The 26,097-nt window shown below is 39.2% G+C and overlaps 1 protein-coding gene across 7 annotated transcripts in view; it reads left to right on the top strand.

Annotated features, from left to right (window-relative positions):
* MAP3K20 (mitogen-activated protein kinase kinase kinase 20) overlaps window positions 1-26,097 on the top strand; it is a 99,542-nt gene that overhangs the window by 22,596 nt on the left and 50,849 nt on the right. For all 7 annotated transcript variants that reach the window (XR_010473680.1, XR_010473681.1, XM_065068791.1 and 4 more), the window contains exons 3-9: window positions 6,909-6,996; window positions 11,230-11,331; window positions 12,109-12,174; window positions 13,152-13,180; window positions 13,298-13,435; window positions 19,437-19,523; window positions 23,134-23,208. Coding sequence is in view for 5 of the 7 variants with exons in the window: in XM_065068791.1 (XP_064924863.1) it covers window positions 6,909-6,996; window positions 11,230-11,331; window positions 12,109-12,174; window positions 13,152-13,180; window positions 13,298-13,435; window positions 19,437-19,523; window positions 23,134-23,208 (585 nt within the window). In the remaining 2 variants the exon portion in view is untranslated. The remainder of the gene's footprint in view (window positions 1-6,908; window positions 6,997-11,229; window positions 11,332-12,108; window positions 12,175-13,151; window positions 13,181-13,297; window positions 13,436-19,436; window positions 19,524-23,133; window positions 23,209-26,097) is intronic.

The following is a 26,097-nucleotide window of genomic DNA, read 5'->3' on the forward strand; positions in this document are numbered from 1 at the left end:
TGTTATGACAGTTTAACGGAATTGAGGTATTTTGGTAATGTGCTTTTTTTTTTCTTCAAGAGTACAACCTAAAAGTCAATCCAAGGTATTTAAAAGTTATGTTTCTACCACACTATTTCAAAAAATGAGAATTGTGTGGTGATACAAAACAGCGGATTTAAGATAATGATGACCACATATGTTATTGCTATTATATAGCAATGAGAATTTATTAGTTTCCTTTATATTTCTAGTTTTAATCTCTAGGACTTGTAACAGTGTAGCATGTAATTTTGGATGCGAATTTGATGCTTTGAAACATTTGCTCAAAATGCTTTTACATACATGTTTTGCACGTGATTGTAGGTGTACTTATGAGAATTTAATTGTCTTATTTACCCAAGTACTGATGGTGTCAATCTGAGAATGTAATTTAACCCTTCTTTCCTGTGTTGTTTGTGAAACAGTATCCTTATAACATTGAATATATGGCTATCTTCTAAGACATAACAAATGCTGACAGAGTTTTAACTTGTTATTGGGCTATAGAAAACAGCTTTTATTTGGGAGAATTTACCTCTAAATGAGTACTAAAAAAGAACCCTAAGCTCATACAGCTTTAAGTGATATGCAGCCATAGCTTTAAGAACTATGGTTGCCTTTTGAACGAGGTGGTGACACATTTGTGCTGGGATGGTGCCCATAGCACTCAGCAAAGCACATGATAACTCTACTTATTTGCAGTTAAAAGATCTCACTGAGGATTTTTTGGCTTTGCTCTGTCCATGTGGTTTTCCTCTTATGTTAATATCAAAAGCAGTTTAATAACAAACATTTACTGAACTGGATAATCCGTGTGCTTTGCTTGTTGTTAGCTTTCTTCTTGGGGACCCCAAAGCACAAAACCTTTGTTATTTTGTTTTTTTTACAAAACTTCCTGAGAACAGACAGAACAGTAGGCAAAGTCCTAAATTTTTATTTTGTATCCACTTGATTTTCTTTGTAATGTTCAAAACTGTAATAATTGTATAACGTGCCTGCTGCATAATTCTTATTAGTAGTTTTATATTACTAAAATTCTTTAAGTATCCCTTTAATGAATATTGAGAGGATAATTTGTTAGTGATGGTAGCATGGTAGTTGTCTATGACTACGGTATGATAATAATTCAGAAAGAGCCAAATTACATAAACTGTTTCTATATCCTGCTCATTAAGAATCTTATTCAGTTTAACTTTCAAAAGGATAGAAACAATGACATAGTTAAAATTATCTGTGGTTGGTAATTTCTGGCTTCTATCAAAACCTTAACATGATTTAAAAAGCATAATCATGAGACTGTGTAATATTTATGTTAAAGCATGTAAAACCTGAATATATTATGGAAAAAGTTGGTTTTTTTGGCTTGATGGTTTGTCAGCATTACATAAAAAATCATAAGCCTGTAGTATTCTAAGATGAGTATTTTACTAGTGTTTTGTAGCTGAACTGTAGATGCTGATTGTGTTAGTATTATGTCTGTAAAGTGATGTTTTGGGGTTGTTCACCTAAAGAAACCATTGGATTGTAAGAGACATCAACCCCTATTAGGATTCACAGGAAAGCATTCCCGAGGCACTGGCAGCAGACACAGAATGAATGTAGTTTTGAGCAGGCATCTGGAAGTAAAGGTTAGGAATTTATTCATGTTAGCATTCAATGTCAGTTTTGTATGTGATTGTCAGTAAAAAAAACAATTTTAATAAAACATTAGCTGGCCTCTTCCAGCTGCCCTTACATTAGACTGTAAAACTCCATGAGAGCAGCTAAGTTGCAAATCTCCTGAGAACACAACAAAGGTCAAACTATTAAAAATGCTACAAGACTTAGGAAAAAATATCTTTTCAAAGCTGCCTTAAGTATGTCTAAATATCTCCTTAATAAACATGGCAAACATTTATTTGGGAAAAGTAATAATCAAACTATCACACAATGTAATAGTAAATATTAGAAGGCAGTTAAGGAAGTTGTGTTAATCAGATTCCTTAAGTAACCACTTCTAACCCTGTAATTTTGCATGGGGCGAAGGCACCTCTTGCTGTGCAATTAACCGATTTATTAACAGGAGAGCCGTCGGGCTGCTGGCTGAGCGATGGCCTCGCAGGGGGCTGCAGCTCTTTCCCGTGTTAATCCTAAACCAGCGTGCCCAGGCCAGGGCGGCCGGCCAGCCGTACTTTGTCCTCTCCAGCCAGCGGCTCCAAAGGCACCTGGATGAAATGGTGATTCAAAAAAAGTCTTTTGATACTGAGAAAACACTGTGGACAGATGTTCTTTTGCAGATCCAGCTGTGGTGCTGGAATAAGCTGTTAGCCCAAACCCTTCATCACTTCTCTTGAATGGAAGCGTGAGTGTAACAGCTTTCTAACATATTTCCAAGGAGGACCAGAGTAACTCAAATGTGCTGAGTCGCTTTTCTTTGCTAACTTTAGCTGCCTTGGGATAGGGAGCTCTAACAAGAGCAGCTGCGGCTGGTATGAGTAGCTGGCAGGCAACAACACAGCTGTACACAAAGTGCCTCCGTCCACATCCTCGCTGCCTTTGTGGCTGCAATTAAAGATGTGACGCTATGGCCTCGGCTGCGTTCCCGAGTGATGCCAGCTCAGCATCAGGTGGCCATTGCCCACATCTGCAGTCAGCGCTGACCTTGAAGATCTCCTCAGAGCTGAGCTGTGCTTGCTGTCACGGCCCTGGACAGACCAGAAACAAGTCAGGACTTGTGTCATCCCAGCGGGTTGTGGCTTGTGCTGCTCAGGACGAGACCATGCTGTCCAGGTATCTTGCTTCGTCCCCTCATTGACTGCTGGCTGCACTCAAAACCTATGTTGGTAGTTCCTGTTCAATTGCTGAACACAGACGAGGCCTGGAGGAGGATGCTGTTTTTACCTGCTGAAAATACTGAGGATATGAGTATTTGTGCATAGCTGTTTGTACTATAAGGTTCAGAGCAGCACTAGCAGGTCTAGAGGCTGCTGAATGCTGATGTCAGTCATAGATGATGTAATTGACATTTTAACTGTGTCAAAAAGCAGAGATTAAACAAGCATAAAAATATCACAGCCATTAGGCACTGTGATCTAGCCCATGGTTCATAAGACACAATTAGTTTGTACACTGAGGAACTACCTGCATTCCTAAGTCTTATACTGTATTTGTCTTATGAATTGGGTTAGATTTACAGTAATGCTACGGGAGCCAGTGAGAATTAAATTAACATGCTTTAGTGTAATTTGCTCTGACCTTAGATTTCCTGAGAGTGGTTTAATTATGTGGATTAGGTTTGTTTAAACTTCTGAATCCCTTTGCCTTCAAGAAACAGCATCTAGTCTGTAATTCCCTTCAGCAGGACTTGAGAGAGGTACAGAATTTCACCCATACCTGTGGCATAAGTACAGGGTGAATGGTTTTAGCGTGGTTTGATGATCAGTACTAGGCTGTGACTAAGCTTGTCATGAGACTAAGCATAATTTTCAACTCCACTGCAGTCACCTTGTGTGTCTGACTATGTCTCTGTGTTATGTTCAAGGAATTTGTATTTACGTGTTTGGGTTGTGCTTTTCTTTCAGCTGAGCTCCTTCCAGTTCTGCTTCAATCTGACATTTAAAAAAAAATAAAATCTGTCTTTCACACAAAAAAGTAATCTAATGAAATAACTGAAGACTTGTTGTTTGTCATCACCATGGCTTTAGGAAGGAAATTGGTGCTCATTTAAGTTGCATAAGGTGGATAACAGCTGTACCGAGGGAAGTGAGTGTGTCATGCCCAAGCCAGAGAGGGCTGGCTTCTTCAGTGGCCTTTAGGCAGACAGATGCATGACAGGATTTTCTTCCAAGCATTTAACCATTTTGCATTTAAGTGTGAGTTTGATGCTTAAAGGTGATTCTAAATATTCTTGTAAGTGCCTAAGAGATCTTTGAAATACCAGTCTTTAAGCACTGCTTTGTAATTTGCCATCTGAAAGTTGGTCTTTCATTGAAATATGGCACCTTCTTGTCAAAAAAAAAAAAGTACAAAAGCTTCAAAGATTGAAATGTGGATTGACTTGCATCTGGTTCTCACTGTAAGGAATAAGTGTCTTTAAATTGGCTAATAGAGTTCACAGCTGATCTACAGCAACTGAAAAGAACAAAACATGAAAGGAGTAGTCTGGAATCACTAGTTCTAACAACAGTAGAATGATTAAAAGTGTTTAGAAAGGATTTCTTTTGGAAGTAATGGTCCTTAGGAAATGCTGGCAATTTTTTCCCCCCAGTTATTAATTCGGGATGTCTGTGGGCAATTAGTAGGTGCCTTTCCTTATTCTTAGATGGAAGCTTGCTTTGGTGTCTGCTGAATCCCAGCTTAGAGTATTAACATTAATGTGAGGATGGTATTAGCCATGGTCAACACAGCATTTCTTCATATTCCTGGAGTGTGATCTTAGTGTGCTATATACTGTAAATAAGATAATCTTAGAAAATAATGGTTTTTGACCCTGCAAACAGAAAAAGCTGTGTGTCAGCATGCCTGCGGCAGTGAAGGACTCTTGGCCCAGTGCTCCTATCTTGCTTGTTGCCCATTTCATGGTAGTGCTGTGTGGTTGGTGGCCTGGGCTGTGCTGGTGGTGTGGCCGCAGCGCAGCCTCCCCTGTTGTCCACTGGTTCTGCACATTGCTGCAGTACAATAGGGAGGTGCTGTGGCACTTGGATGTGTTCATCATGTGGCATTTTTAGTAATTCTCTAACAAGATTCATCTAGTAGTACTTCTGTAGCCATGGCCTAAGTATATTATGCCATGGGAAAATTTAATGCGAGACCAGCCAATTTAGTTCTGTTGAGGTCCATGGGTTGTGAACACCAGCAGGTGGTGCGCACAATGCTTTGAAGATGTGGGGTTTTAAGCACTGTGCGGAAGATAGTTTTATTCTGCTCCTCCTGACCAAGGTGTCCAAGACAAGACAGTCTAGATAGTTTGTCTATGTTTGCGGTCTGGAATTCCTGTCTCATTTCTAACAATATTCAGGTAGGCAGTCAAGGAGTATTAGGTCTCCCGGTTATCTGGCAATAATGCTGATAGGAATTAGAGGACATTCCCCCATTTAATATTTCATAAAGAACATAAAAACACAATACAGAACTTTTTGAAGTGTAAGGATCTTGGGTTTTCTAGCCCATGCAGATGGAAGGTTGGGGGGTGCAGCAGGTGAAATGGGCAGTGGAGTCCCCTGCCCTGGGAGGCTGCTGGGGCTGCAGCTGCAGGGCAGAGCTCCTTCAGCTGACAGATCCCTTGCTGATCTGACAGATCCCTCCTCAGATCATTTGACTGGCTGTAGGAACATTGCTGTTTATCTGCAGGTGAGTCTTCCCATATTTGCTTAAAATATGTTGCGGAATCGTAGGTGAGTCGGTCTGCAGTACAATATGCTGAAAACAGCATACATTTAAAACATTAATTTTCTGGTATTGTGAAAAAAGATGACTCTCCTCATGGTTACGCTGTTTCCCTTGCTGAGCAGGCTGAGCAGCATGAAGAGCTAGTGCAACCCAAGTTCAAAGTTATAGGTAAAGATTTAATTGAAGATGTGTAAATGTTGGTGCATTAGCTAAAGATAAAGGTCTTAATTCAAAACTGTGTTGAAGTTACTCAGAAAAGGTTTTAAACAACAACAGCAAAAAATTGAGCCATCTGATGCCTTTATCTGTAATCATGCAGTTACGCACATGTCATGGTGTCAGCTATAAAACATACTGTTTTGCTCTTGCTCTGTCTGTACATTTATTACAGTAGCACTAGCTGATGTACCATGGTTTTCTGCATCACAGCTGCTACAGTCTTCCTGTTTTCAGTGAATCTACAAAGCCACAAAATAATTTCATTGGCAACTATCTAAGCAAATGTGGGAAGACCCACCTGCAGGTAAACAGCAATGCTCCTACAGCCAGTCAAGGGGTTTAAGAAGGGATCTGTCAGATCAGGTACTTTTGATAAGTTCAGAGGAATTAACTGTGATTTTGCTCTTGTTAGGTGCTCTTGACTGGTACAGAGTTAACGCAATCTCAAAATCTTAAAGTAGAGAAAAATATATAATAGTATATATCTGTATTTGCATAATATGTAATTTTGCGTAAAAACGTGTCTAAAATTTCTTGAGTATTTATTTCAGTACACTACAGAGGCAACACTGTTGAGAGACCTTGAAGGGAGACATCTGACCATATTTTCTGTCAAAAACAGGAACGATATGTCTTAATTTCTGTGTATACGTTCTCATTTTCTTGCAGTCTCTTTCTCAAACCAAGAAGCATCGTTCAAGTGGAATTTGAATTTTTTATATACTTACCCAGAACTTCCAAACATCTGCAGCCTGCTCTGCAGCTGTACTGGAACTGGTTTATTTGCCAATCTCAAGCACTCTTGCTGCGCGTATTCAATCAGACTCTGCGGCGCATGCCTGGAAACTCCATGTTTCCAGTAAACATTGGATGAAGCTGTGTGTGCACGATATGCTCCAACAGCCTGAAGTGCTGGACTCGCTGAACCCATAGTACTTTGTGCATAAACACAAATTCTGGACAGGACTGCTGCAACTCTGCCAAAAATCCCGGAGCTTTCTTTGAACAAAGTTTTCCAAGGACTTCAGTTTTTCCAAACACTTAGCTTCTACATCTATGCCTTGGCCATGAAAGAACAGTCTGATTTTTTTTCTTCCTTTTTCCTCCCCAAACATACCAAGCATTAATGTGCCAAAATCCTTCATGAGGTTTTCAAATGTGAAGCATTTGTGGACAGTCTTTCCTAGATACCTGTGTGTTTATGTTATATATATCTGTGTATACCTGCTTGGGTATAAAATAAACTACTGTAGTAGATGCCCCGTTCTTAACAGTTTCACTTGTTTGTTTGTTTTCAACAGGCAGAAATACTCAGTGTGCTCAGTCACAAAAACATAATTCAGTTCTACGGAGCTGTCATTGAACCTCCAAATTATGGCATAGTTACAGGTAAGGATTTTTGTCTGACCTTTGTCTCGATTCTGTAAAGCTCTAGTGTTACAAGCTATTACTTTTACCCAGTGTCTGTGTTTTTCTGATTGTTCTGGCCTGTTTGAACCTTCCTCAATGTCAGTGGGAGTGCTGGAGGTGGGAACCAGGCTGGGACCGTAGCTGGTGGCAGCACAGAGGTAGCTGGAGCCTGGGGTGTTCCCAGTGCACAAACTCAGCACTCCTTTAAATAGAAGCTTTCACTCTGTTCTATGAATTGCTTTTCCATTTTAGCTGACGTGCAACAGAAGCAGAGGTTTTCATGATATGAAGTTCTGGCAAGTTCTGTGAAGAGGGAAGGCACAGAGATAGCACAGAGAGTCAGCTCAGAGCAAAGGTGCACTGTGAATTCTGCCTCTGTTGAAAATAGGAGAATCTGCATTGGGAACTTCCCAGACATGGGCGGAGCTTGAAATAGAGTCAAGGGTTTATTAGACACCATAAGACACCCCCCTTTATTTACTGGAACCTAGGTTTCATTCGTTCTGGCATTCCTAGCGTTATGCAGAAGTTGGGTTTGTGTTTTTGTTTTCTATCACCCCTTCCCTTATCTTGGGAGCTGATTCAGACATAAAATTACATTACAGATAATGCAATTTCTTCCATTCCTGTATGGGAGAAACTAGGTAAGGTAAGATAGTAGTAGAAAATAAACCCAAAGTAATCTACAATCTACTCAAACAATGTTTGGAGAGGTAAAAACCGTGAAAGTGTGGATTAGAAGGTATGTTTTGGCATGGCTGAAAGACTTGAAAGAAGAGTAGTAAGAAGAGTAGTATTTGCATATGGCACAGTCTAATACCAGTTAAAACACTGCTGTTTAGGTTTTTATTGGGTCTCAGACAGTGGACAGAACCTGTGAAAATTCAGTTATTTCTACCTGTCTCTTAGACGTCTGATGATCACAGTAGATGGCACTGTAGTCTAGTGGGAGCTCCCCTGAGGTACAGCACTGTGCAGAGCATGGGGAGCTGTATGTACAGGAGTATCAGCCTGCTGGAGGTCACGGTGTTGCAACCACTGCTCCAGAGGTCTATGGGGGTGACTACAGTCTGCACCACTTGGAGAATGCACTGGTGATAGCATAGAGACGGGAGCTCCAATACCGTCCTGAAGCAATAAAAACAATAGAAAGCTAATAAATCAAGTAATGTAGTTTTAATATAATTTGTAACATAACTGTAATAAGTGTAAACCAGCAAGCAGAGTGACAAAGGAGATGTGTAATCAACAGCTCAGGATGACATCTGCTCAGAAAGTCCTCAGTTTGATGTCACAAAAGGTCAGCGTTCAGAGGACATTTGACCTGCTTGCCAGTCACAGGACAGACAGCAGCTGAAGTAGTTTGTTATGTCATTGGGAATGGGGACTCTTTTAACCATCTGTGAGAAAGAGATTATGCTTGTTATTTTGGGAGCTCCAATTCCACCCTGGCTAAAAAAAAAAAATTAAAAATGCTTTTTTAAACAAACTGCATTAGTTTTCTCTGCAACTTCCAAGGAGGCTGGAGTTCCATGGGTTGGAAGGGACGCAAGGCTCCGTTTCCCCACATCATTTTCAAATGAGAGAATGGCTACTGAGAAAAGAAATGTTAATTGCACTTGAAATATCTTTTAGAGGGATTTTCACTGTGTGATCTTCTGGATGGCCTTCAGTGTTGCAGACTTAATCCTGTGTTTAGGCAGAGATCCATTTCTTATGAGGGAAAATCCCAAACAAGAAGAAATCTTGAGAAAGTAATGTTTCTTTAGAGTGATGGAGATGAGGGCATTCAGCCAGGCACTGGCATGTACCGAGCATTAGCTGCACATAATGTCGTATATGGGACTGTCAAAGAGTTCTCTGAGAAAGGCTGTGTCTGCAGTGAAAACGCTTCCCTGCTGGGATGTTTGTCAGTGTTACAGCCAATTGTCCTGCCCGCAAGCTGCTGACACTGATCACATCATTCTACAGGTCACTGGCTGTCTCTGCCAACAGCAGTCTTGATGTCTACCTTACAGATCTGTTTTCTGACGACAGCTGCCTCCTCCCAAAAAGTTCATGGAGCTTGTGCCCCTCATATGCACAGAAAAGTACAGTGTATCCCACAACCCATCACAGGCTGGGTCAAGTCATTCCGAGCTTTTCTTTCTAAAGCAAATGCCTCTTTTCCATTATTGACAGAAAATTATCCTCGTGACATGACTTCCATATCCATAAGCTCCTAGCAAAAACCTGTGCCACAATAAATATGTAGAAGAAATACTAAAGCATGGAGCTTTTTTGGTGGCAGCTTCCTTGCCTCCATTCACACAAGGTGGCAAAGGGCTCAGGGAGCCGAGTTGTCGCTGACCTGGTTGATCACATTATGCATTGTAAAGGCATGCAGAGCGTGCAGCCAACCTATTCCTGAGGAATCCATTTATGAGACAGATGATGACATCATGGTTAAAAAAAGCTTATGTTTTAATTGAGGAAATGTGCAGGTCAGCAGCTTACTTCTCTTTCAATGACATCAGAAGCTACACTTCTGTCTCCTGCAGAGGCTTCTTTCAGCAGGAGGTCCTGCAGTCATGATCCAAAACTAACTTGCCACTTGAGCATTTGCTTTCAAGGCACTTCCTGTTTTCTCTTTTCCCTTTCATTTAGCACTGGAATCTTCTTGATACAGCCTACCATGTTCTAGGCTGCAGATTCAGTCGTGTCCCAGAGTTTCCTTCTCCACGCAGCAATCTCCCAGTGGTTTTGATTTCCTTGATGAGGAGCAATGTTTATTTTTTATGCATTTGGCCTCTCATTTATCATTAATTGATTAATATTATTATTAGCAACAATTCAGATAATTTGATGTAGTCTTAGAGGGAATGATTTTGTGGCTGCTTTGAAATATCTGAAATTAAGCATTTCAATTGCATACCAACTGGTTTGCCATCTTAGGTATGAAGATTTTGAGAATCTTGCAAGTAGGTTGTAAATTCTGCCCGCCCAGCATGTTGAATAGCCTTGGGAGAGGGGGACAAAAGGCCTGGCATTGCTCCTTGCACCCCCCTGGTCTCTGTGCTGCTTGGGCAATGCTGGGTGCCGTGTGCCCCCTCTGTCTCAGCAACCAGGTGTAAGAAAATGTGTCAGCTGCTTCAACACACAGACTTCCTGTTGTGTTTTCAGTGAAACACGAATGGATGCTAAATAAACATAAAACTTATTTAATAAATACTAAGCAGAGGAGCTACAGGCTTTAGACTGGCAAACATGACCTGCAGCACATGGAATTCTGACCTGTTTACTTAGGGTTAGACCTCTAGTTTCATCCTTCGATTTTTTCATGTACAAGTGATTTCATCTCCTTCTCTGTTTCTTCATGAGGAAATAGGAAAAGAAAACTTTCATTTCCCTTTCTATTTGCAAAGCCTTTCTTCCTAATAGTACGTCCTATATTTAACATTTGGTTTTACTTTAAAAAAAAAATATCCATTGTTATGGGGCATCATTTAGATGGAGTACTGCTCACCAGTGGGGAATATCCTCTGTCTTTGGAAAAAATAGGAAGGATCTAATACCACCAAACTCATGCATTAACTGCAGATCCGATCAGGAACGGCACATTCGCTATTTAAATATGCAAGAATTTCAAGCTATATAAAAGTGGTGCTATGGAGGTTTCGGTTGTCTCCCGTTTCAAACTTAAAGCGTCTAAGTGTAACAAGCCTGTTATTCCAGCTCTCAGCCCTGCGAGCTCTGACAGTCAGGCTGGTTTCCATCTACCATGCTTGCAAACACCAACGGACCAAAAAAGCCTTTGTACCCATATAATCCTGCTGTGGATTTCTGTAGGTGTAGTTGAGAGAAGTTAAGAAAAAGATCTGTTGATCCTGAACAAGGAGCTTCCAGAACTTTTTACTCTGGAGCTTGAACTGTTTGCCTGAGCTTTCACAATGGCAGACCTTTCTAATGCCTTTTCATTTTAATGCCTGTTGTTATATAGGATTTTGCCTTTTCTTTTACCCTTAGTAGACTATCTCTGTATTGAGATAATTCAGAACAAACTACCATTCTCCTACTGCACTACTAATAATAGTAGCTGCTGAACCCCCATTCTTTGTAGTTAAGCTAGAGGTTGACTGCTTTCTCGAACTGGCAATGTTTCCATTAGACCTTTCAATTTAGGTGCAATTTTTAAAATGTCATATGATTTTGTTTGTTGTTGTTTTTTAATAGAGTATGCTTCTGCTGGCTCACTGTTTGATTACATTAATAGTAACAAAAGTGAAGAGATGGATATGGATCATATAATGACATGGGCAACTGACATAGCTAAAGGTAAGCGAGACGAGCGATTGCATTACTGTCCAACACAGCCAGCAAAGTGTACAGCTGAAGATGCTTTCCCTATGAAGTCAGAAAAGCCTTCCTATACTTCTTTATTCAGATTGTAAAAAAACCCAAAACCAAACCCCCAAACATGAAGAAAGCAAACGCCATTCACTGTGCTTTTTCATATGTTTCTTGGTTATTTTGAATCCAAAATATTTTCTGGAGTGAAAATGGCTTCTGTGAGCCAGCTTTACTTCTGGTTTGCCCCCAAGTCGCTAGAGGATAATTTTGTTGATGTAGAGTAATTATGAGGTAAAGTGCATAATTATCCTTACATTTGATTTAAATTGGGACATTTAAGGAAGCTAAGGGCTTATTCTCAGCAAACATATTGAAATTCTTCATGTAATAATGCAGAATAAGCTGTTTCATCGTTTGTGTTCTCTGTGACCACACAAAAATTAGTGTGGACTAATGAACGAACAGTAAATTCATATCTTGGCTTCCCTATGTAGAAAACACCTTAGAGAAAATAACTAAATATTACATTAAAAAGCATTAACATATCCATATAAATGCTCTGAGAGATACACGAGGTGTGCGTAGTGTTTTTTACATGAAGTAGGTTATGGGAAGCTTTACTTCTCCTGCAGCATGTCAATATGGCATACAGGTGTGCCAATTCGTACTGAGTACAATTAATGGGAACCAGAAAACACGACTGCTGGTACAGGATGGCCATGCTCAGCCTGACTAACTAGATTGTTCCCTTGTTTTGTGTAGGAATGCACTATTTACACATGGAAGCTCCAGTCAAAGTAATCCACAGGGATCTGAAGTCCAGGAATGGTAAAGTAGCAAAACACTGAAATGCTCTGCGTTTGCTGTTACCCGTTAATGTGGCATTTAAATATGTACCTGACCTTTGTGAACAAGTGGAACTAATGCCTTGGTTGTCATCAAGCTGCACTCATTGAGGCACAGAAGAGCCTCTTGCCTCCTCTCCATCCTGAGCCTGTCTGGGCTTGGTCAGTCCCTGGCACCATTCAGAGCACTGCAGAGGGATTTTTTTAAGTTTTGTCTTGCTTACTGTGAATGTACCCATCTTATCAGCTGTCAGACATTGCCTGGACACTCCTCACTTCCTTTTTCTATTTGGAAAGATTGAGTACCAGGAAAGGCTGGCAGACACCAAACACAATAGACCGGAAGAGGCCTATTATTTCTTATCTGAAAATCTTCTCTTTACTGTGGCCTGTTTTGAGGTTTGACAGATAATTTGTGCTTTTGAGTAAAATGCACTCAGCGTGGAGCTGCACTGGTTAGTCTGTGCTTGGCAGTTGATGACCATTTATGAAATTTGCTGAAAACTGCCTTTTAACTGAAACTTTCCCTACTAGTAGTGGGATAGGAGGGGCACAGATTTTAATAATGCACACAGAGAGATAATAGTCAAGAAAAGGCCAGTTCTCACTTCTGTTGTAAGTTTTCACCTTTTATTAATGAATCTTTCAGAGAGCTTCTTGTTAAGCCTAACTACATAGGGGAGACTGGAGTTTATCTGTATGTTAGTTATAGTTGTGTTGCTGTCTTTGAACTCAGTAAGGCCTGAGAAGTTTTGTGTTTGTTCGGATGTTTGCAAGTATTCAGCAGATGTTCTCTAAAGCTTCTCAAAGAAACCATGACAGTTGTGCATGTATGCATGTTCAGGTGTTGGCTCACCGTAGGGTCATTTTTTTTTATAAAAAGCAAAGTCTTTTGTGGTGGAAATGTATTGTGTTTACTTTTAGTAGCATTCTTGTAACCTGTTGTTTTTTCATTTTCAGTTGTTATAGCTGCTGATGGTGTGTTAAAGGTATGAACACTTTAACTATTTATAGAGTGATGCTGCTGCTTGACTTGATGTTTTGATGCCTAATGAATGAGATTGATACTCTTAATACCTGGGATTTTTTTAATTTATTTTTACCAGATCTGTGATTTTGGTGCCTCAAGGTTCCACTCCCATACAACACACATGTCATTAGTGGGCACTTTTCCATGGATGGCCCCAGAAGTTATCCAAAGTCTCCCAGTGTCTGAAACATGTGACACATACTCGTATGGAGTGGTGAGTGCCTCTCATTTCTCTACGTGTAGTAGCAGATCTCTAGTGTGACAGAATTTATGTGATGCAAGAATGACATTTCTAAACAAGGACAACAAAAAATATCACTCTTTCAAGAATGACCCATAATTTATAATTACATGCTTGAATATGTGAGGGAGAACAGTGTTTTGCATGTTTAGTAAGATCCTGATCTGGTTAGATTAGCAGCATGCCAGCGTGGGAAGCACCTGCTTTACCAAAAGTATTCAGCATGTGTCTAAAGGTTTGCAGGAGCCACTAAACAATTTGCGTCATGAATCTCTGCTTGTGTTTTTTTAGTGAAACAGAAGAGAAGAAGGTTGAGTTGCAGTAAGTGTATAACAGGATGAACTGATTAGGATTCCACTTTCCATAAAATGGAGTGTCACTGATTTTATATTACAAAGTAAGCCACTGCTCCATGCTTAATTGTTTAAAAGACCCTGCTATCATTAGCCATGAGAATGGAGACTGTACCTCTTGTAGAAGTAAAGGCCCCATCTAAAAATACAGAAAAAGCCAGCATGGCTTTGCCATTTTTAGGAGAGGGAACTATCAGTTACAGTTCATCTGAATGTCAGGTTTGCAGGTACAGTAATGTGAATTATTTCACTCTGTCCACAGTTAAACTCTAATTTGATTTTGCCCTGCAATACAAAATAGGCTAGAAATAGCGCTACTGGTCAGACCAATTGTGTGCCTCACCCCATAGCCTTTCTCTGACAGAGAACAGTAATGAATACGTTGGGGGAAAAAGGAAGGGAAGTGGGGTTGTACTTGCCATGCTTATGTATCTATTAGCCATTTTTGGCTTTGGATTCAACAATGGGTGGCAGAATGAGGAATTGTTTTAGTACCTATCAAGTGTTGCCTCTTTCTCTTTGAAGGAGGAGATAAATGTGAGGGAGGCCCTGTGGTTTTAAGCTAGCACTAAAATTTTTGCCAAACAGTTGTTTATAGTGGAAAAAAATTACGAGAGATGATGTAGCATTGCTTGAAAATGAAAGGTTGAAGGTTTGCAAGGAGGGAGAAGAAGCCTGTATTGGCAGATTGAAAACCCTTGCTTGCTTAACTGAACTAGCTCACAAACAGTAAGAGAACATAAGCTAACAAATGTAAATGTTAATGTAAACTGTTACTGGAAGCAATCACATATTATCCACTGAAGGGAAACATTCCAGTTTCAAAACAAAGCAAAAATTTTAGAGGAGAAATTCCAAACATGGTCTTACAGCTCAGACTGCTCACATAGTTATCCTGGTGTGAAATGACTTTAAGTAATGTTCTAGAAGTGGGAAAAGGTAAGGAATTGTTTAATATCCTATCATGTCAAGTGTTACCAGAGTCTTGGGAACAGTATTTTGCACATAGTTTATTTTTACTAGTCCAAAAAGTAGAGCTCCTTTGACAGTTCTGTGCTTGGAGGTAAAACTCAACTACCCTCCATATGAAAACTGTTCAGTGTTACTAGAATATTTTAACGTGGTTACAGGCATATAGTGCTACTTCAGTATGCCTAATAATATTTGACTCACATTTTTTAATATTGTTTTTGAACTAATGTGTTCTACTGTGGGTAGAAGCTTATGAATTTATTAGCATCTAGGAATGAATTCATCTTTTTATAACTCCAGTCTTGGAACACCATCATTTTCAGAGGAGATACAGGGGTCAAAATGAAGAATGGCAGTGGCCTGTGTTCTCTGTTGAAGAAATTACTGACATAATGAGGTTACACGAGCAAGAAGTTGTCTGAATATTACACTGACAGTTGGAATCTCCCTATAATAAGTGTTAGACTATCAAAGAATTAGCTAGGAGACTGAAAACAAAAAAGGGTATTTTTGTCTCTTCAAATGATTATCATTTATAAAAACAAAATTTAAAGAATCCCTTTTCAAAGTAGAACACTTGCCAGCAGTTTTTGTGCCAGAGAGACAAATCTGCTTTTCCTCAGTTAAAGTCAGCTTAACAAGGAACAGAATCCTTTCAAATGTAAACTAGTAAGATGCTAGGAATAGATCCTCTGTTTGCAATATTTGTTGCCTTCCCCATGATTTTCTTTAATTTCTTTTCTGCTATTTTTTTTTACTGACTTTTCTTTCTACAAACCGGCCTGTGCTTTTTAATATTCTGCTTAAGATGTGTGAAAGCTTTTTTTTTTGTTAAGTGTCAGTGTCTTTATGCAACCTTATAGATCTGAGTTGTTCCGCAGCTGAAATGAATTTTCCTCTTTGTGAAGTGTTGCATACATGTTTATAACTAACATTCAGATTATTTTGTCCTGCTCTTCCTGGATAGTTAAACAGGTCCATATATACTCTTTGAGATACATAGTAAATAATTTATAATACTGGCATGAAATGTGAAAGCTAAATGGTCTTGGAGATTACAACACAAAGACAGATCTTGCTCTTTCCTTCAGCTATGCTGTGATTCTCTTTTCTAATCAATTTCCAAGTCCATACTCTAAGCAACAGACACCAAGTGTTACAAGTGATCAACTCAGAAATTAACTTGCATGTCATTATATGTGTTGCTCAATAGCAACTCCTTGCTCCTTTTCCAGATATGAAAGGGTATGTGCCATAATAATGTTCACTCTAAAAACTGTCTTGAAATCATGAAGATATATGCTCATAATATGTTATCCTGGCAAAATTGTTTATAGAGCACTGCAGTGTGTGTTTGCATATCAGTATAAATGTGTTTAATCACAGAAAGCTTATGTGATGTAGCTGAATTATTTTAACACTTGCAAGAACAAAAAAAGTAAAGCCATTAACTGACTATAGGTAGCATAGAGACTGCCCTTAAATGTGGCAGCTGTTGTGCTCCTAGCAATAGTTCATGCATTGCTTTAGCTATGAGAACATATGTTATTTATAGAGGGAATGTTGGCCAGCTCCAGGGGTTATCCCTTGCTCTTTTTGAAAAGAATTATGAGATCTTTAACTTCCACTTGGATCAATGTAGAGAAGACTGACCTAATTTTCTAGCCTAAGGGCAGTACCTCTGAGTTCCACACTTTCTGCTCGTGCTGTACTTGTGCTCATTGTATCTCCTGACCCTCATCTGTGAACTCTTTCCTACCAAGAGAAAAAATTGCGCTTTTTTTGGTGAAGGTGTTCAGATTGTTGCTTTTTCTCACATTACTCATTTGGATGTTCCTTGTATTATATGGCACTTTAAATCTTTGATGGCTTTGCACTGGGGTGGAGATGTGGGGGTTTTGTTGGTTTTGGTTTGGTTTGGTTTCCTTTTGGTTGTTGTCACATGGTTGAGAGGATAAGGATCAAAACGCACAGCTGAGCTGACAGGAGTGTGTGAGGTTTTTCTGAAAACCGTATAGTTATTACTCAGCTTCATGTGTAGGATGAACATTCATACGTTTGTCTTTCCTTTCTGTTTCTCTGTGTGCAAAGGAGAGCCTGACATCTTCAGGGTCCACAGTTTACAAACCACTACATTAAATGCTCTTGCTTTGTCTTCTGTCACTATGTCTAGCTTGGCTGTTTCTCTGTGAGCACCTGCTGTCTGTCATCACAGAGATGTGATGGGATCAGGAAAGCAGGTGGTCCTCACCATTAGAGATGGCAGAGGAAGTGAACCATGTCAGGATCAATTAAGTTACACCAGAAACGGTAGATAGATTGATTTCCATATGAGGTGAGCTGGGGAGCCAGTTCTGAAAATGAACAGAGTGTATCTTGCAAGAAAGAGGCCGGGCTGTGTCAGGTTGAGGTGCATTTTCTGCTGTTGAATGACCCTGGGACAGGGAATGCAGAGGATAGGCATTTGCTGCTTTTAAAAAGACTGATAATGCAATCATTCACCTTAGCTGATGATTCAGGGTAGCTAATCTGTGAGATGTGGTTGAAGCTCCTATAAAACTGAAGATAGAAACATGTCAACATTGGAAGGAAAGGCTTTATGTACACCATTGGCCTGAACATGAAATTTGCTTTGTTATTAGAACATCATCTAAACCTGTGTAAATAAAGACAAGAGTTTCTGACATCCCACTTTTGTATCTTTTACTTCCTTCTGTTATTAGTGAAAGACAAAGAATTAAGAAGTCTTCATATTGTGTCAGACTGGTGTTTTTCTCTTGAACTATGTGCAATCTTGAAGTGTCTTAAGCTGGCACTGTTGGTTTAGGAAGGCAGTGATCTGCACAGGCAGTGGAAATAAACACTAAAGGTGTCATGATAAAGGAATTCAGTGCAAAATGTTCTGTACAAACTTATGTGCATGAATGAAACAAGACAACCCTTACAATTTACAGTCTTCTGAAAGAAAAGTAGCAGAGCCGTAGAGTCTTCATGCTCAAAGCTCTTGGAGACATTTAACAAATACTTCATTGTGTTCTTTACTTGCAAGATGTATTTAGATACTCCTCTGTCTGAAGTGCAAACTTGAGTTTCTTTCCCGTGCTTTCCCGGAACAGCTGTACAGAGGAGGTGGTTCTGCAAGGCTGCTCGACTGCATGTTTGATTCGGTACAGGGGCTTTTGTTTTAAACGAGCTGTTTTGTACACTGCTTTTTTTGTCTGAAGTACATGGGACTGCCATATTATTTCTTTTTCTTACAGTTAAATTTCATTCTCTACCACTAGAGAGGTGATAATTGGAATTACAAATTGAGGTGCCTTTTTTTTCAGTTCTAAAAGGAATGTGTTGAGGCAAACAGGACAGTTCAATACCTCTATGATAGCTTTCTCCATATATGTCTTATTCTCATGAAAACTGCCTTTTACTTATTTTTCCAAGATACCCTTACCTTTACTAATCACTCTTCTGAGTCAAGCAGAATTATTCAAATAGGTCTGATGATGGAGTACCCCGTTCACTTGATTAAAGGCCCAACTCTGCTTCAGTGCATTTTTTCTGCTTGAGCAGCATCTGCCAATATTCTCACATTTTCTTTTTAATTGCCTTCATAGCTGGCCAGAATAAATTCAAAGTGATGTGGCTGGAACAAGCCTGGGTATTAACTCAAATAGTAAGGATACGGAGACTTGCATAAGGTTCTTAATGCATTTGGTCAGGTCCTAGATAGATTATGTATTTTTTTTTTGTTTACATGCTTGGGATATGAGCAGAAAAAAATGTTTGTATGTATATATTTGGAACAAGATACTTATATGAAGGTTCTGATTTGAAAAAAAAATAAATAAAAAGGGAAAAAAAAGAGACGTATACAAGTGAAGATACAAAGTGCCTGGTAATTTGGTTGAACTCCCATGTGTAGTCCCAATGGCAGAAAAATTAGTTGGATTCATTGACTTGAAGCCTTTTGGGAATGCCAAACTCTTTTATCCAGAGTAGCTTAGATTCTTGGGTATTGTGTTACCAAAATGCTGTAAGTATGCAGGAGATCTTTCTATATCTAAGGACAGTACATCTATAAGATATCAAGGAGAACAAAGTAGTTTTCTATATGCTGTATATTGTTTAGTTTAACATAATTACATTCTTGGAGGTAAATTATTATAATTTTGCTTGAAAAAATATATTTAATATTTTTGTAGCATATCATAGGAGCAAAATACCTTTTGGATCATATTCTGACTACTGAGAAGCACTAGTTTCAATCATAAGAAATATTATCAAATGCAAAATGACTACAAACAAAGGTATGTCTGGTTGGGGCTGAGAAGGAGAGGAGGAGTTCACTGTCTTCCCAAATGTCGATGGCCAGTGTGAACTTTATAGTGTACAAAGAAAGGAAAAAGCAAAATTGCAGGCATTAGACCCCACACAACCCAGTTTTTCATCTGGGCTTTTCTGTAGAGGATAAAGCAGAAACATTCAAATTAATTTAGTGAGAGGATCTTGCACACAAACACTGGTCCGCGTTCCTGCAAATGGAAACTGGTTGCCTGATAATTGGATAGAGAATAGGGCTGTATCAAGGTTTAATAATGTATTTAAAATACAAAGTACAGAAATAAAAATTCTTTTCTTTTTTTCTGTTCCAGGTTCTCTGGGAGATGCTAACAAGGGAGGTCCCTTTTAAAGGCTTGGAAGGATTACAAGTAGCTTGGCTTGTAGTGGAAAAAAACGAGGTAAGACTACGTTTCTACATTCAGGTACATAGATCAGAAAACAGTATTGGGGTTTTGCAAAAGACTTTTTCATCTTCTTCAAATTGAAAGTAAGTTCACGCGTATGGAAAGATTAGCAGTAGGAGCTAACACAAAGGGTCAAAGTGATGTTATTCCTCATGAATGGACCCTTTACATCTAATTGTTGCAGCTTCACGTCGTGATGCTGTAGATCAAAAATTGTACAAGTACTGTACTAGTTTCTCAGTCTCAATTGTAAAACCTAGGGGTTTGTTCTTAGTGATGAAAGAAGCCATTGCGTCCAAGGTAGGGGAACAGTTTAACTCCATCTCCTGCGTTTAGGACATCTTTTTACTGGCCGGGAGTTGATATATCTGTAAGAGACCTTCAGCTACTTCAACTTAACTCTCCCAGCAGGAGTCACTATAGTACAAGAAACTGCCGCTTAGATGAAAATTTCAAAAATAAAAGAAGAAAAAATAGTTTTAAAAAAAGAGAGAAATTACAGTTTTGCCACCTACGTTCAACACTACATTGAAGATGAGCTCCTCACTGGTATCGGCAAGGCTGTGGCATAGCTGCAAGCCTCCTCATGCAGAGTCTTTCCATTTCAAAAGCACTTCAGTGGTGTAAACACCGTTTGTACAGTGTCCCCAGCCTCGCTTTTCTTCTTCTCGCAAATTGAGGCTTTCAGTTAGTTGGATATGTGAGCGTATATCTGAACACATAGTCCCCTGATATCAAAGACAGTAGCTACATTTAAAAAACATTTAAAGTTGTGACTGTACCACACACAGACAAGCATGGAAATCCTCCACAAAGATGAAACCTCCTCTATCTAGACACAGCGGAAGCTTGGGAAACATTACAATGGCGAGGCAGTGGCTGTACAGTACAGATTCCTATTATTCTACATAAACTGTTTCTCAAAATGCTTCAGAGTTAAACAGAGGAGTTGGGTTTCCTCCTCTTAGTTTAATATTTTTATTGGTGTTTTTTTTCCCATCTCTCTTTTTTTTTTTTTTTTTTTTTTTCCTGTTTGAGGACTGGATCAATTCCAGTGAGTGCTACTGGGGTAAACTGATCAGTTGGAAATGCTACGCTAACAGCATAAAGATCATGGAAGTGGTCTTCTACAGTGTTTATCAGAGCAGGAAGCACAAAGAGACTCTTCTAGTTTAGGAGAAGGCTCATACATCATTTTGAAGGAGGAACGAAAATGCTTTCCATCAAAAGCATTTCTTCCCTGTGTCTGCCACATGCATTTACGTAAGGGGTACAGAGTGGCATTGGGAACGGTGGGAAGAGATGTAGTCACATGCTGAAAGATGTCAGAGCGTACAACACATGTTTCTCTACAGTTTTCCAGAGCAAGGAACTGTGTAAAATACAGCATGAACAAAATATGGATATGATGACTATTTTACTCATGGCCGAAGAAACCTAAGGGCTGACATTTTCAGAGGAGAAATGCCTGGTACTGACGGGTACCGCTAGCCTGTTGCTGCCATCTTCTTTGGAAGGATGCCAGGGAGCTTAGAGGGCATTAACACTTGCTTACATAGTTTTTATTTTTTCTGGCCATGACTTTGGGAACATGCCCAGCATAAGCCTGGTAAAAGTCAGCTTGTGCTACTTTTCTTCACAGTTCCCATGTCCCAAAGCAAGTGTGAAGGTCAGGTTCTGCTCTCAGTTCAATCTGTTGACATCAATGGTGTTGCGTGGTTCCAGTTCACAACCGAATTGAATTGCTGTTGAGCCAGTCCTTCATTTTTTGCTCTGAAAGTCTCTTGTTAAAATCAGTGTAGGACTGAGGCCAAAGCGTAATTGCGTAGGCTGAAAAGTCTCCCTTTGCAAAGCCTGGGGCCAGCAAATGAAGTGGATTTTAATGATTCTGTATGGGTCTTTTTCAACTCTTGACATAATTTCACAGTGTTGTTTTTATTCTAGTAGAGTTTCTGTATAATTATATATATTTTTTAAATCCAGAAAATAAAAATAAGAGAGTTCAGATTATGCTAGGAGTGATCTCATAATTAATTACTACTGAGAAACGTCATCTTTATTATAATACAACACTTTTGGAACCTGCTGCCTCTGTATTACATGACATGACATTCTGCACAAGTGAGACACATGTAAACCATGATTGCAACTGATTTTTCACCTCCTGGAACAGTGAGGGTTACGGACAAATATTGTAGCAAGACTAGCCAGTGTATTTTTAGGCTAATGACTCAACCAGAGATCAAGCATCAGTACAATTTGTTTATGCATTGTACAAATTTCTTTGTATTTCTTGCACAGAAAGCTTTGCACCTTAAGGTATTACATTATTTTAATAACCATACTCCTGCAGTCCCCTGGCACTATATCTCGTGTTTCCAATTTTCGTGGTGTTCAAATGCTTGTGCAAGCAGAATTTTTTAACTCTTACTTTGGCTATTGTGTCTTGTAAGGCTTTGTAGGTCATATTGCATTAATATAATGGTACAATTTGACAAAAATTGCTCTGCTTTGCTTCTGAAATGCCAAGAGTAAGACAGATCAAAGGGTCTTCCTGGCAGGTTGGTCTGAACAGGACCGTAATATCTGGTACTCACCTGTTACAGGATGGGGAACACTTTTTCCAGCTTGACCCCTCTTATATTTGGACCCATTTTCACTGAGGAACTGTGTTTTATCGACATATTTTTTTAATTTAGGATGAAACATCTGAAGTCAGTTAACTGCCTTAGCGAGGGCAGAGTCATCTCCTTATGTGTGTAACGTTGTTGGGATGCACATTAAATCTCAACTGGAGAGGCTTCGGTATCCGGGTGTGCGTAGAGGATAATGGAATTACTTTTAGGCTTTCCAACATGGAGGCAGAGTCTTTAAACTGGAAGTCCTCTAAGACCGAGTGATTCTTTTCGTGGTTTAAAACTCTCAGCAAAGGAAACCAAACAAACTTCAAACTAGTTCTCTGTAGTTAGTGGTCGTGGCTGTAACTAGCAACTCCTTTTCTTCAGTCATCAGGAAATATTTATACGAGTTCACTGTGCTCTGTGCGTACTCTCTGAGGTCTGCATGTCCTCATTAATCCTTCTGACCACAGGCTCATGAAATGTCTCTTGTGTCATGCAGAGCTTCACTTAACTCTCCTTAACTTACTTAATGTAATCTATATTTCAGCCATTTGCTATATCAAAAGTGATTATAGTACTGTACAGCTGGATCATCTGTGTAGGAAAAAGGAATTAAGGCAGGCTGTACATTATCTTGATGAGCATCTTGGAATACAATGCAGTAACCTCCACAAACTATTACTTTTTATTTTCAAAGTTGTTTGCCTCATTTTCACTTCCTTGTCTCCAAGCTTTCTTAAGCAACTTCATTTGTGCATTTGTTCCATTCCTTCTTTATAGGTCTATTGATTAATTTGTACGTCTTGCTAGTGTTAATAATTTTGATTTTTCTTTTTAGTATGTCAGTCCTCAGTTTTTATATTGCATTATAAGAAGGAAGAGTGTGTTTTACTTCTTTTAATTGCATTGCCTTTCTAGGAAATCTATTAGTAGCAACCTGAAGGGAAATGCTTCCAATAACTGGTACATTCTCTCTCCTTTAGAGATTAACCATTCCAAGCAGCTGTCCCAGAAGTTTTGCAGAACTGATGCACCAATGTTGGGATGCTGATTCAAAGGTAATCTAATTTGTGTTTGATTTCTGCACCGCTGGCCCCTGTCTTGTTTTGCTAATGTGTTCGTGTTTCTTTGGGGAATGAGTCCCAGCTAATGCCATTGCTGCATGCTAGTAGACACATTTCTTCACAAAGATAGCTGAGGCTGTCTTTTTTTTAATGTGTTTACATATTTATACCTAAATATATCTCTTTCCCTTTGAATCAAAAGTTATGATGCTGTTAAGTTACCAGATGACTCAAGACCAAGCCTGTAAGTAGGGTGAGACGGCAAGAATGTAGCCATTCTGAAGCAAGTGAAAATTTGTTCTTTTCCGTTTTCTTTCAGTAGTTAATAGTTAATCTTTCTCAGATGTATGTAAGTATCACATATTAAATACCTATTTCAAGGTCTAACTTTGATGCCTTCCCTATGTTGAAAACATGTAAAGAATAAATTAATCTGTAGAATGTGCATAGGAACAGGAGCAACACATTATAAATTAATGTTAAACCTTTCCTAATAGTTTCCCTTAGGACTTTGAATGATGAGCTTTATAATGATTATGCTGTAATAATATAATAATAGAAGCACTGTAATATACTGTTTAACCATGAAAACAGAGTAAAAATATAAGTTAAAGAGCCAAACCATTGTCACTGTTTATTTGCCCCTACGATAATGAACTAAAAAGGCATGAAAGACAGTGTTTACTTAGTAAAAGCTTTTGCAGATTGAGAGTTTACCTTCTTTAAATTGACTCTGCTACTATCCTGTTGTACATAAAGCTGGCTGGGAAGAGCCTGTGGGCATGCAAGCTTTATTACCAAGTATTAGCATCCATTTGCCTATGAAGGTATTTGAGAGAGGGAGGGAGGGGTAGGTAAGGAAAGGAAATGATACTCTTTTTCCCAAGTCAAGGCACCAGCAAGAACTTTGTTCCTTTAAACTCAGAAGAAAGTTAGGTACTACTTCAGAGAGACTAAGATTAATCCCAAGGCAAATTCTACTGCTTAGGTGCTCTAAAGCTAGAACTTGTTACCACCAGAGTAGTCTTAGGAAGAACAATATGAGAAGGGAGATTTTCCCTTCTTGGTTTCTTTTTTTTAAGCAAGGAGTTGTTTTCCTACAGAATGGATCTGGAAGCCTGAGATCCATCATCAGCGTATGGTTTCCACATGAACACCCATTTAAATGCCATTCCCCTAATACTTCCCTCTTTATCCTCTCCACAGAAGGGGGCAGAGAGAAAGAAAAATGCTTTGAGTCTTTGAATCTACAAATAAACTGTTAAAGTTCTAGGTTGGTAATTACTGAAGAGCGCTTTCCAGTAGTTGTAACTACATATTTTTGATAACTACTTCCGAGTATCGGCATCACTACCAAACGCCACAGAATAAGAATTATTGGAGCTTTGCTTCTGTAATTGCAGGACATACTAGATCAGCTCTCTCCCTGGCTTGCTTTAGCCACATATACACATGTCCAGAAGGCTGTTGCTGTTTTTCAAGGAGAGGGAGGGATCTGCATCAGGCTGAGTTCTGTCTGTGTGAGCAGTTCCCCTGGGTCTGGGCTGGTTCCTGGCAGCGTTGTTCCCAGAGGCATCTCTGGTGTGTGCAAAGAGTGAATCTCGTGTTAGGTTTTTCCAACAGGCTGCTCTTTGCTACTTTTTTCGTGCAGCTTCTCTTCTGTTAGGCAATTATAAATGCATTGTTCACATGACTGAACTGGAGTGATCTCTGGTCACAGTTTGGGCATGTGACTGATTTATTCAGTCACGTGTTGGGGAAGGACCACTACCTAGAGCTCTCAAAATGCCTTGATAAAAGGCTGTGTGGCCTGCGTGAGCCAAAAGGTGGAGCACACTCCTCTCGAATACTGCTCTGTGTAACATTGCCTATTCGCCAGGATTAGCTGTAGAAAATCAGGAGGAATACACTTGCAGAGCTGCTGCAGAGCAGCTGGAGTGTCAGACACTGCTAACCCTGTAGTTTCCTCATGGGAATGGACAGTTGTTAACTTGGCTTTGAATTCTTAAGAATTTATTTGTATGTTGAGAAAAATGTCCGTAGTGCATTGCTACACGTGACATCCATAATGGTAGTCTTTATGCAGTTTAAACTGTGCTAGTTGAAACAGTCCCTAGTGAGTTCAAAGCATTTTACTAAAAATGTTAGTTACTAATTATTTTAAGTCAGTAATTATTGAAGAACAGTCTCTGCGGTAACTATCTTAATTTACTACTTAAAATCCCTACCAAACAAGCTGCTTTTGCTTGGGTACCAGATAATTGTACAAACAAGGTTGCTCATCAGTGATGCCTTTGTCTACTAGGGATACTTGCTTTTGAAACAGAGGTGAGTGGTTCTTTCTCATTCCATCTGTTCCTTCACTTTATTACCACTTTAACATTAAAGAAGTTTATAAATTACTGAATATTTTAGCAGAAATCAGAAAACTGGGAAGAAAGAACTAGCAAGAAAGGAAAGCCACATGGATTAAATATCCTGTTTTTATGCAGACCTGTTTAGTAACAAATACTGAGTGGAAGGAGACAGTGAAAACATTAGCCAGAATAATTTCTAGACGGACATATATTTTAAAGATTTTTGCATGAGACATCACAGATATAAAGGGAAACAATTTTCAAAGGCGACTCATGCCTTGATATTTTAAGGAATTACTTGGGATGACTTTCTAGAAAGTGCTAAGCTGTCATCCACTGAAAATAAGACTTTTTTTTAAGAAAAGCTTCTCAGCTTGGGCTCGCAGTTTCAATAGTCACTTCTTGACAGTTTTAACCAAGGTGTCAGTCTGCACACAGAGCGCTTTTATTACATCTGAAATTATCTTTGCCTAGGGGGAAGAACCCAACAAAACCCACATGGCAGTGTAGGCTTGTGTCTTCCTGT

Source organism: Columba livia, chromosome 7 (assembly GCF_036013475.1).
Source record: "Columba livia isolate bColLiv1 breed racing homer chromosome 7, bColLiv1.pat.W.v2, whole genome shotgun sequence".
Taxonomy (NCBI): domain Eukaryota; kingdom Metazoa; phylum Chordata; class Aves; order Columbiformes; family Columbidae; genus Columba; species Columba livia.